The sequence below is a fragment of the Olea europaea genome, chromosome 10 (genome assembly GCF_002742605.1).
Source record: "Olea europaea var. sylvestris chromosome 10, O_europaea_v1, whole genome shotgun sequence".
Lineage (NCBI taxonomy): Eukaryota > Viridiplantae > Streptophyta > Magnoliopsida > Lamiales > Oleaceae > Olea > Olea europaea.
In genome coordinates this window covers 41,032,569-41,044,397 of record NC_036246.1, presented here as the reverse complement: position 1 = coordinate 41,044,397, position 11,829 = coordinate 41,032,569, and the positions used below count along the sequence as shown (strand labels likewise).

The 11,829-nt window shown below is 31.5% G+C and overlaps 1 protein-coding gene across 1 annotated transcript; it reads left to right on the top strand.

Annotated features, from left to right (window-relative positions):
- Positions 1 to 6,293: 6,293 nt before the first annotated feature.
- Positions 6,294 to 9,088, top strand: LOC111402277 (cation/calcium exchanger 4). The gene has a single exon (XM_023030451.1). It carries the CDS (start codon positions 6,866 to 6,868, stop codon positions 8,807 to 8,809), a length of 1,944 nt encoding a protein of 647 aa, XP_022886219.1. The 5' UTR covers positions 6,294 to 6,865; the 3' UTR covers positions 8,810 to 9,088.
- The last annotated feature ends 2,741 nt before the right edge of the window (positions 9,089 to 11,829 follow it).

Here is an 11,829-nt window from a genome sequence, read left to right as displayed (position 1 = left end):
TTATATCTTTCTCTTTCTATATTTGATTTAGGCGATTCAACTTACATTGGAAAAGATAACTCGAAAAGCTACAATTCCTCTATAAACCAAATTGTACTTTACCATCTATAACGCCTGAAAATTTTTAGAATAAAATTTATTTATTCTATATTTATATTTTAAAATTGAGTGATTAAAGTGAAATATGTTTTAAATTTTTATATTTTTGTGTCAAATAATTAGATTTTAATAGAGCGAGTTTTAATATATTAATATTGGACTCTTTTTGTAGCTCATAATTAGAAGTCTTTAATTAGAGAGAAAGTTATTTTTAATAAGATTACGTCAAGTTAGAATCGATTAAAGGAAAACAAGAATAAATAGAATTTTAATTAATTAATAATCCTAAGTCAATCCCTTTCTCGCTGCAACGTGTTTATTTGATAATGGGAAATTTCTAATCCTACATTTATTAAACTTCGCTAACAGTTATTCAATTGAATTAAAATAGTTTATCTCTGGTGAGCAGGAAAACATCTATAAATCTTCCCTTATTACGGACTTCTAGCAGACAATTTTTGAGGCCATAAATCAATATGCAAATTTGCCCATCAAGCCAATTTTTTTTTTTCATAAACCAAAATATTCCTTTTTCACCAATTCATCTTTGAAAATATTTTGGAAATCAAAATATTATCCATCAACTGAACGCGATAGCAAAGAGATTTAGGAAAAGTTTTGGAACGTTTATTCGTTATTCTTTTCAAAAATTTGTTGGATCTAACGAGATAAAATACTTATGTACAGTAGTATTTTTTTTACACTTTTATGTATTCAATTAAATATACATGAATTGCTAGTAGACTATCGGGGTTCTTTAATAAGATATATGAAATCCTACAGGAATTTAAGATAACTTCAGATGAGTGTGTCGCCCGATCATCGATATACTCCATAAAAAAAGAGTGGTATGAGGTTTTATTTATTGTTATATAATTGTGAATGGAAACTCTACGTATTTTATTGAGTATTTTTAAATACTTACTCTTAATATAATTTTTACAGGTTAATATGGGTCAATTGAAACTGTGGCGGGATGGTGACGCAGACTACCAATAAAATCCGAAAATGAAAAGCATTAAATTTTTTAGATTTTGTCTTTAAATTCATTAGTTAGTTAAATTTGTTTTAATGTCATGTTATTTAGTTAGTTAGTTGAATATATTTTTTAAGATATAATTTTCTAAGTTTAGCTTAAATTTTTGGATATTTTTGTATATTGTTTTTAAAGAAATTTATTTTTATCGTTCCATATTTAAAACAAATAAAAGTGAGTTTTGGTGACACTTAAAAGTTTATCAAAATTTGGGGTATTACACCATCACCATTTGAGATAAACCCAGCATTAACACAATTTGTTGATGAAGAAGTTGACTGTAAAAATGGATCAGACGTCTCACTAAGAGCACTGGAAAGAATTTTTCTAGAAACAAAGTTCCCACCAATTTCGTCTTTCTCAGAGTTTATTAAAAGAAGAAATGCCAAGGAAAAGAAATTGACTATTTCTAAAAGTCAATGTTAGAATGTGAGTTTGTGATTGTGGCTCTAACTTATGGGCATCTTGGTTATTACTTGTACCAGATTATAGTCTTGTGCGTATAAATGGCCTTGCCATTTGTTTTCTTATTACCATTTTGGGAAAGATATATGCTCTACAACAACCCAAAATTTTAGAACTCAAAACCTCTCTTACAATGGATAAAATGTCAAAATCGTGTCGTTTTTGCGGTAAATGGTAAGTTTATTAGTGAATGACAATTGTACTATTGCATCCCTAGAAATTATTACCGTTGTATTCATGTTTCTTCCATTTATAGGGCTTTGATTTTTAATAAAATACATAAAAGTCTATTGACACTTATCCTCTCTTCTCTTTTTTCTCTTTTCATAACACGTTATCAGCATGATAGTTTAATTTTTCAAAGTTTAGTGAATTTAGTAATTTTCAATAAGCATAAATATTTATCATGTATACCAAAATTAATTTAATGACATATGAATTTTTCTACATACATATACATCAAAACGAGACTACTTCTTCTTCTATACTTTTTTTGCTTGTATGCAAATCTATAATGATTATTTCATTATATGCATAATGATTACTTTATCATATTTGCATATTTATACATGAAGTCAATTCACGTGCATGTTTGGAAGATTATTTTATTTATACATTTTTTGTAACTAATTTTTCTATGTAAATTTATATCATGACTATATGATAATTAAATATTTTTAGATGCTCGTCTATAAACTTTAAATTAATAATTTATCATGTTGTTGCTCTTGAAATAACACAACATTATAATTAATATTTCAGAAGAATATTATACTTACTGCTCTTGAAAAGCGTAATATTATTTTCAATATTCCAAAAGAATAGTGATTTATTGCTTTTGAAGAAGCAATAATAAAATATAACGTACTCTTGAAATAGCACATATCCCGAATAATATATATCTCATTATGTTCCTGAAGAAACACAAATTAAACAACTCAATACTAGGTTATAATTTTTTTTGAGAAAACAATAACTAATTTTCTATATTAATAATATTTAAGAAGAATATTAATTCATTGCTCTTGAACAGCATGAATTATAATTTTCAATATTTCAGAAGAATATTGACATATTGCTTTTGAAAATCAAAATTAAAGATAATGTGCTCTCGAAGTAGCACATTTTCAAAGAATATATCATTTTGAATTCATATTTATCGCTGAAGGAAAGCGTGTAACTAATTTCATGAGAACATTGATTAGTTTAACTATTTGAATGATATATGATTATATAATTTTTAATCATATTCTTCGAAATTAAATCATCAAATTATATTCTATATTGAACTAGAAGTTCAATTTGACTTTATCGTTTGACATAACCAATTGGATTATCACTAAATTAATAATGATGCGAAATTAAAAATTCAAATAAATATTCAATAAAGAACCGGAAGATTTTTCAATTCAATCCTATATGATATTGTTGTTTTTCATGAAAAATTTTCATTAAACATCACTAGGTAAAATAGGGACTGGATTTTCTACACTTCTGAAAATTAATTAGGGTGATAAATAGGGCCCTATCATCCTCCATGGTTATCATTTAAATATTATTTGTATCTAATAGATTTGATACATATATTAGATGATCACATGATGTTTGTGAAATTATTTCTCAAATTTTAAATAATGAACATAATTTTTAGATTATGCCCTTGTTTGAGCCCCATTTTTGTGAGGAAAATGAATTTTTGAATAATGTATTGAGGGGAAATGTGTGGTTAAAAAATAAGAAAAAGTTTTTGATTTGCGTATAATATTATTTTATTGAAAAATTTGTGGTTGAAATGATGACAAATCACTATTGAAAAATGTATTTTGGTTGAAAAATGGGGCTCAAACAAGGGCTATATAATCAAGACTGTGTCTTGTTAATACTAATGGGTACAAATCTCATCATTTTAATAAATGTTAATTGGGATGTCAATAAATGATTTAACATTATTGTTTGTTAAATGCTTTCAATTAATTTAATTGAGAATAGAATATTTCTCATTTTTATTCAGGAAATTCTATTGTGCATCATGCCAAAATCATAGTTCTCCCTATTATAATTATCTTATGATCAGAGCCTAATTTTTCATCTAATTATTTTGATATTGTAGCATGTGTAAAATTGATTCACCACAATATATTGAGATGAAAAATAAAGAATGCTGAGAATAAATATATAGTTTGAACCCATAGCCCAAAATAGCGATACTTTATAATGCTAGAAAAATTATAGTTAATTTGATTTGACAATTATTCCAGCATTAGGGAGATAAATTAAAAAGTTAAAAATAATGTATAAATGCATCATCATCTAAATTCTCGCAAAATATCATTCAAATTAGAAGTTCGAAATATAATTTATTTATATGCATTTACTAATCAAAGAGATAAATAATATTTCACACATCAGTTTTAAATGCTCTAACACAAATTAATGTTCTATGAAGATAATTTGTTAGCATTATATTTAATATATCTATTACACATCTGAAACGTGATGGTGTTCGATTCTAATACAAAAAATCTTCAAACGAAAATGGAACAGTTAGCAAAGATTGTCTCATTAAGGAAGCATATACTTTTGATGAGTATTTGACATAACAAATTATAAAACCTCAGAAAATATTCAGGTATCTAAAATAATGAAATTTGAAATATCTCAATAAGTTATGTCATTATGGAAAAAGAAATAGAATCGAAAAAAATTGTGGACAACAATTTGCACATGATATACTACATCATATAACGAGAAATCAAAATAAATGCTTCAAAATATATTGATCGAAGTAATAATTAATCAAATAAAATGAACGCATGCGGTAATCGTTTTAGCGTATATTTATTGAATGAATGTTATAAAAATAACGATATCTACCCCCAGCGTTTTCATAAAGAAAATAAATATTAGATCTGCAATTGTGGTAGATTATGTTGATGATTTAAATATAATTGAAACTCCCAAAGAGTTCAACAAAACTACTGATTATTGAAAAATGAATTTGAGATAAAAGATTTGGAAAAAAATCAAATTTTGTTTTGAGTTACAGATTGAACACTTACCAGAATAATTAATTGTTCGGCAATCTATATATACAGAAAAAGTCTTAAAACGTTTTTATATGAATAAAGTACATTAATTGACATCACTTATGGTTGTTCAATAACTTGATGTGAAAAAAATCTATTTCTTCTACTCGAAAATGGAGAAAAGATTATTAGTCCTAAAGTACCACATTTTGTTGCAATTGGAGCATTAACTTATCTTGCAAATTGAACTCAACCTGACATAGTTTTTTTTTCTATAAATCTCCTTATAAGATATAACTCTACACTTACTCACAGATATTGTAATGGTGTTAAACATATTTTTCATTATGTAAAGGGTACTATTTATTTGGGATTATTTTATGGAAAAATTGCAATAGCGGTCCTCAACCTTTTCAATTTTTGCAGACTTTACTTTAACTTTCATTTTGTGCCAACGAAAATCCTTAATCTTTTAAAAATATGCAGTATATGTCCAACTGGATGGAAACCGTCCATTTAACTGTTAGTTAACTAAAGAATTGACATTGACCACAATTTTGACTAACTTTATTCAACAAAGTCCTATTCATTTTTTCTGCAATATCATTTAGTTGGGGTGTATGTGTTATAGTTCTATGTATTAAAATGCTATGCAATTTGCAAAAGTCATTAAACTCTTAATAGCAAAATTCTAGCCCATTGTCTGTTCTTAAAGCTTTAATTTTCAAATCAATTTGATTTTCAATTTGTGTTTTTCAATCTTTAAATATAGTAAATGTTTCATCTTTTGTTTTCAATAGAAAAACCCAAATTTTCCTTGAAAAATTATCAATAATCAACACTTAATACTTATAACCAGACAAATTAGTACGTAAATATTCTAGAATTTGCTTAGATTTATGAGTGCTAGTGGAAAAAAGGTAACTTAAATTGTTTTTCCAATCAAACATTGTTCATAATTAGACAATTCACCAATATTTGATATTCCAAAAACACCTTTATTTTGAAAAGCTTTTAAACCTTTCAACCCAATGTGACCAAGTCTACAATGCCATAATTTTGCAAAATTAAATTCATCATCTAAAACTGCTGCCGATAAACCCAATAAAGGTTTCGCATTTATAAAGTATAAATCATGTCTCATTGGGATAAAAGTGATTAAATAACTACCCCTAAAATTTTTTATCTGTCATTGACCTAATTTTATATCAAACTCCATATCATCCAACATTCCTAGAGACCCAAGGTTTTTTTCTAATTCAAGAACAAATATGGCACCCTTTAAAAGTAGAATTCGGCCATTTTCCAAAATCAATTTTATTATTCCAATGCCTCTTACTTTATAGGTCATATTATTTTCCATGATAACTTGGGCTTCTTTAGTTTGTTCAAAATCCAAGAAAAAATTGTTTTTCTTAGGGCACATGTTAAAAGAGCAACCTGAGTCAATAATCCATTCTTAACAATTATCAAAGCGTTGCTTATTATAGGACGTAATAGCATTATCCTTAATTGTTTTCTTTCTTTTCAAATCATTTTACTTTTTGTAACAATCTTTAACAAAATGACCCAACCCACCATAATAATAACATTTCTTTCCCTTGGCTTTAGTCTTGAATTTCATTTTATCATTATTTCTCTTTCTAGGGTCATTAGGAAATTTTGAATGAAAATTAGATTTTTCTATTTTGATTGTTGATATAATCTGATTTTATCAACATACCAACATCCTTTAAAATCATTACTATTTCAGAATTCATTTTTTTTTTTTTTATAGAAAACACATTTTAATTCAGCCCAAACAAGTGCTATCCATTTTTCTCTTATTATTGTACTCATCCTTAGTGTTAATTTCCGGACACGAGACGATCAAAAAAGAAAAATTTCCGGCGAAAAAGAAAAGGGAAAATTGTTGAAGATGAAAAAAGCTTAAGATCAAGAAAAGCATCAAAACAAAATTTTACTCAACAAACCTACAAATAAATTCCATTATCCTGTATGCTCATCCGTGAACCCTAACTTCTCATTTCTCTCAACCCGTTGATCAATTAAAATTCCTCACTATGCGTGCCAAAATCGAGATTATTCCGGTTCTGGAAGAATTTTCATTTTCTTAACTAGGGTTTCTTTATTCTAGACTTGATTTTGATTAGCTTGATTTTCGAATTAGGTTTTGGAAATTTCTGTTGCTGTTAATGATATTGATACGAGAGATATTCAAGTGAATTATCGGGAAAAAATGAGGCAGTTAAATGGATTTTATAGTAAAAGAAGTCCCCATCTTCGTGGGATTTTCAATGGGTTATGTGCCCTAGTTTTGATTTTCTTGTTTTACAATCGGGAAGATATTGTGAGAAACCCACTTGCAAAGCACTCGGATTCAGTATCAGCTAGAGGGCTTTATTCCGATTTGCGGAACAAATTCCTGAACCGTAGAGAAATGGCTGAATTAAGTGCAAATTCTTCAATTGTGAATGGCTCCGATCCTAATAATTTGGATGTAAAGAAGGCTGAATTTTGTGCGGGGTTGTCTGATCACAATGGCTATGGTAGTAGCTGTGAGTTCCTGAGAGCCCATCCGCAGTGCTCGTCAGATGGGTTTTTTGATTACTTGAAGTTTTATTATTGTGATTGCGTTGAGAGTGCATGGGCATTTTTGGTGTTGGGGGCTTGGCTTGCTGCATTGTTCTATCTTTTAGGCAACACCGCGGCAGATTACTTTTGCTGTTCTTTGGAAAAGCTTTCAACTCTTCTGAAGCTATCTCCCACTGTGGCCGGTGTAACTCTGCTTCCACTTGGAAATGGTGCTCCAGATGTGTTTGCGAGTATTGCTGCTTTTTTGGGTACTGGCACGGGAGAGGTGGGCCTTAATAGTGTTTTAGGAGGGGCAGTGTTTGTTACTTGCATTGTTGTTGGGGCTGTTTCCCTTTGTATAGCAGATCAGGATATTCAGATTGACAAGAAGTGCTTTATAAGGGATACTGTATTTTTTATGTTTGCCGTTGTGGCTCTTTTTTGGATCTTGATTGTCGGTGAAGTGACTGTCGGCGCTGCCATTGCATTTGTATCGATTTATATTCTGTATGCCTTTGCAGTGGCTGCCAATGAGATTTTGAGGGAACAAGTGCAGAGGTTGAAACTGGACGCTGTTACTCCTTTGCTTCCTGTAAGAGGAAGTGTATTTTCTCATGGAAATCTAGAGGATGAACCCATCTCCAGCTCGTTGCTTGACATTGAGACTGAAAGTGTTGGTGCCCAGTCCCATAGTTCCCTGCCTCAGTGGATGTGGGCTTCTAATGTTGCAATATATTCAAACCAGGTGCTGAAGATCCCTGATGGTGACAAGTCTTTGTGGGGATGGAATGATGAAGACAGAGAAATTGAACGGCCGTCATTTTCCTGTTCGAAGTTATTTTCCCTTCTGGAGTTGCCTCTGACTGTACCAAGGCGGCTCACAATTCCCCTAGTGGAGGAGGAAACTTGGTCTAAGCCATATGCTATGGGAAGTGCTCTATTGGCTCCAATTCTTCTTGCTTACCTGTGGAGTTCACAAGATGGTGTGGGTTCTCAAAGTAGAATAGTTGCGTACTTCATCGGGGTTTCAGTTGGATGCACGCTTTGTATTCTTACTTATAAGCGCACAAGTCCAGAGCGTCCACCTCAAAAGTTTTTACTTCCATGGGTTTTAGGAGGATTTGTGATGAGTATCGTTTGGTTTTACATGATTGCAAATGAGCTTGTTGCTCTACTTGTTGGATTTGGTGTGGTTCTAGGTGTCAATCCTTCGATCCTTGGGTTAACTGTATTGGCTTGGGGCAACTCGATGGGTGATTTGGTTTCAAACGTTGCTTTGTCACTGAATGGTGGGGATGGCGTACAGATTGCAATGTCCGGATGTTATGCAGGTCCTATTTTCAACACGCTTATTGGATTGGGCATCTCAATGCTGCTGGGAGCCTGGTCTGAGAAACCTGTTCCCTTTGTGCTCCCAAGTGATAGAAGCTTGTATTTCACCTTGGGATTTCTCATTTTAGGAATTATTTGGGCACTCATTGTTTTACCCAGAAATAACATGCGTCCAAGCAGGATGCTTGGCGCAGGCCTAGTTGCCATATATTTGATATTTCTCTCTTTCAGCGTGGGCTCTGCTATGGGAATGTTTCCATTCGCTGGTCTTAGCTGATATCATGTACTGTTAGAATGTAAATTCGAAGATTACTTGACCCACGAAAATTGAAATAGTCTAGATTGCTATGCCTGTATTTATTTAAGAATAATCTAGGAGACATTCTTCTGGTGGTCATATAAGAGCTATTTGTATTTATATACATTGTTGTGTTTGGAGAAGACAGGTCATATGGACAAGTGATATTATGGGTGCATTACCTAGCTTGTTGTTCTTATAGATTTAAACAGAGTTTTCTATTCATTGTTTTTATCTAATATTTTAATTCACAGTCAACATGCGTGATTTGTTCTATGCCATACAATCTTATCATGTTATTTCTTTTTATGTGGGTTTGTCAGGGTAATGTTTATGATTTATGCGTGCAACAGTGAAGTATTATGACATGATGCTAATACTGGCGTGTCGGTTTCTTTAGACCTTTGTGTCATGTACTATTGGATTTTATATGTGGCTAATTCTGGCTTGTCAATTTTAATGGTGGTGTATGATGTTTGAATTCATTTTTGCACAAACTTTTGTCTGTCCCCTCATATTGCAACTAATGCTTCCTCACGTTTTAGTTAATCATTTTCATCGATCGTGACTGCTGCAAATCCTGTAGATCATAAATTGTTGGATATGAATAGAAATATCATGTCATTAATGGGAAGTTTCTCTTCTTAGTTTTGATGTGTGGCATCTTATTGAGTTTTCAATTCGTTGACTAGCTAGTCAGAGCTGTGCAGGAAATTGCCATTTTTCCATCTGTGTGGCTGTATTCACATTTGCAGGAACTGCAGGATTTTGTGGCGACCTCTGATGTTCAGGATTCTGAGTGAAGATGTGACTTTTTTAGGTTATATATTTTGGAGTCTAAAGTGATTGGAATCCTTTAACTTAGTAAGTTTTCCCTTCAAATGTGCTTGTTGAAGACAAGATTTAAATGATATACATGAGCCACTCTCTAACAGCTTAAGGTCTTACATGAAGTGGTTCAATATGATTTCATAGAGCATAAATCTCACCATCACCCACTTATTGAAATTGTATGTGTTACGCTTTGATGGGGAAAAAATGGAGTGTGTTGAAGATTAGATTTAAATGATACATATGTGCTCATTCATATGTACCATATATTCATTGAAGGTCAAAGCCCTATATTTTTGTATATGGAGCCACTAAATCGTCACCAATTTATAGAGAAAACTGTGGACATTTTTGTTTATTGTAATCTTCTCCCTGTATCGCTGTCTTGGATTTTACTGATTCCAATTTTGTCAAAGTTTGCTGACCACTGATGATCTGGTTATTCATTTTTATCTAGTCTTACATACATGTAGCTACTTCATTAACACTATTGTTTCCAATCTTCTTCTGTTCATTGGGACGATTAAAGTTAAAGCATCTATGGACCCTGAATGAGTTTTTGGTGATAAAACTGATATCACATAAGGAATCTTCTTTGCAATACAAATTTCAATTTGGCACTTGTGAGCATTGTATGTTAGAGAACAATTTCCTTTCTCGACTTGATGAATATTAAGTTTTCATAACGATGATGTCCTTCTTGTTGCATTCATTGTTATCGATGTTATGGTATTCCGCTAGTAAATTCTACTACATTAGGTCTCAAATTTAGTCCAAACTAGTATTTGGAAAGTTAATAAAAATCCATGCACTGAATAAATGCCTTTTGACATGCCTCTGCTGCTATGCATTTCTCTATACCTTCTTAATTTTATGCATGTAATGCTTTCACTGACCTATCTGGCATTGGAGAAGAAAGATCTTCGTTCTATTTCTGGGGTTAGACATCAAAATACTTGTTTTATGCATATGCTAAGAGTATTTTTAGCGAGGAGATGATTTTGCATATGATAAAAGCACCTTCCACTGATCAGCATATGGGAAAATTTATCAAATCAATGTTTTACTTTTAATACCTTCTCCTGCTCATGTTACTTCCTTCTATCTGACTCTAGTTGTCCTATGGTATCTCTACTGTATGGCTATATGACTCAAAAAACCACTGAATATAGAAAGACTATTCCATTCCTAGTCCAATGGTGAATTGAAATTGTTTGCTGTTGCCTTGTGTGTGGTGGGGGGCCAGGAAGAGGACTTATCTGCGCCAAGATATTTGGTTGGCAACACTTGTCTCAGTAATGAGTCAAATTGAGAGAATACATTTTGGTTCCTTCATAGAATTGATTCTGTTGTTTTTATAATGCTTTTAGCGTAAACCTTCTCTTGCTTGATTTCGAAGGGAACCCTGGAATATCATGTATGCATATGTCTGGAGAAACCTTTAACCTGTCCATAACTTGTGTTAAACGTTCAACTATATTTCATAACTTTGAGATCTATAGTTTTATGTTGTTTTTAGGATTTGCCTTTTGGCCGTCTTCCTACTGAAATCTTGAATCTGCTATCTTGGGACTATAGTACTGAGCAGGGAGAAGTTCGGCTAAAAACTGTCATTGATTTGCTATCTTGTTCCGGTTGTCAAAGAAGTGCAATGTGCTGACTGCTGAGTTTGTTGTTCGTGATGGATGGGTCTTTGCTGCTAGTACAACCGTTTCTTGAGGAGAATTCGTGTCCAAAATGTTCAAGTGGAAGCTTCTTTGGGTATGTAAACAATTGTTTTATAATCATTGTTTCATAAAGGTCGTAACATACCCTTTTAGACCTTTTATCCAAATATTGTTCCTCGTACTAAGATTAAGGCCCCGTTTGATTCTTATTTTCATCAAAATACATTTTTCTCTATCTTCCAAGAAAAATCCACTTCCCTTTCTCGGGGCTATTGTGCATTGACATAATGTTATTTATCGCCATACTAGTTTAGGTGATATTCAAGTGTTATTTATTGAAAAGTCTTGATTCTTTATTAAGGCATGTTGGATCACAAGCCTCGGGCTGAAAATTTGCACATGACAAAACTCAAAACTTGTAATTTTACACTTCCATTACATACCTTGTTTAATTAGTAAACAAACAAAATTGTCAGCTACACGTTAACAATTTTTGCTTCT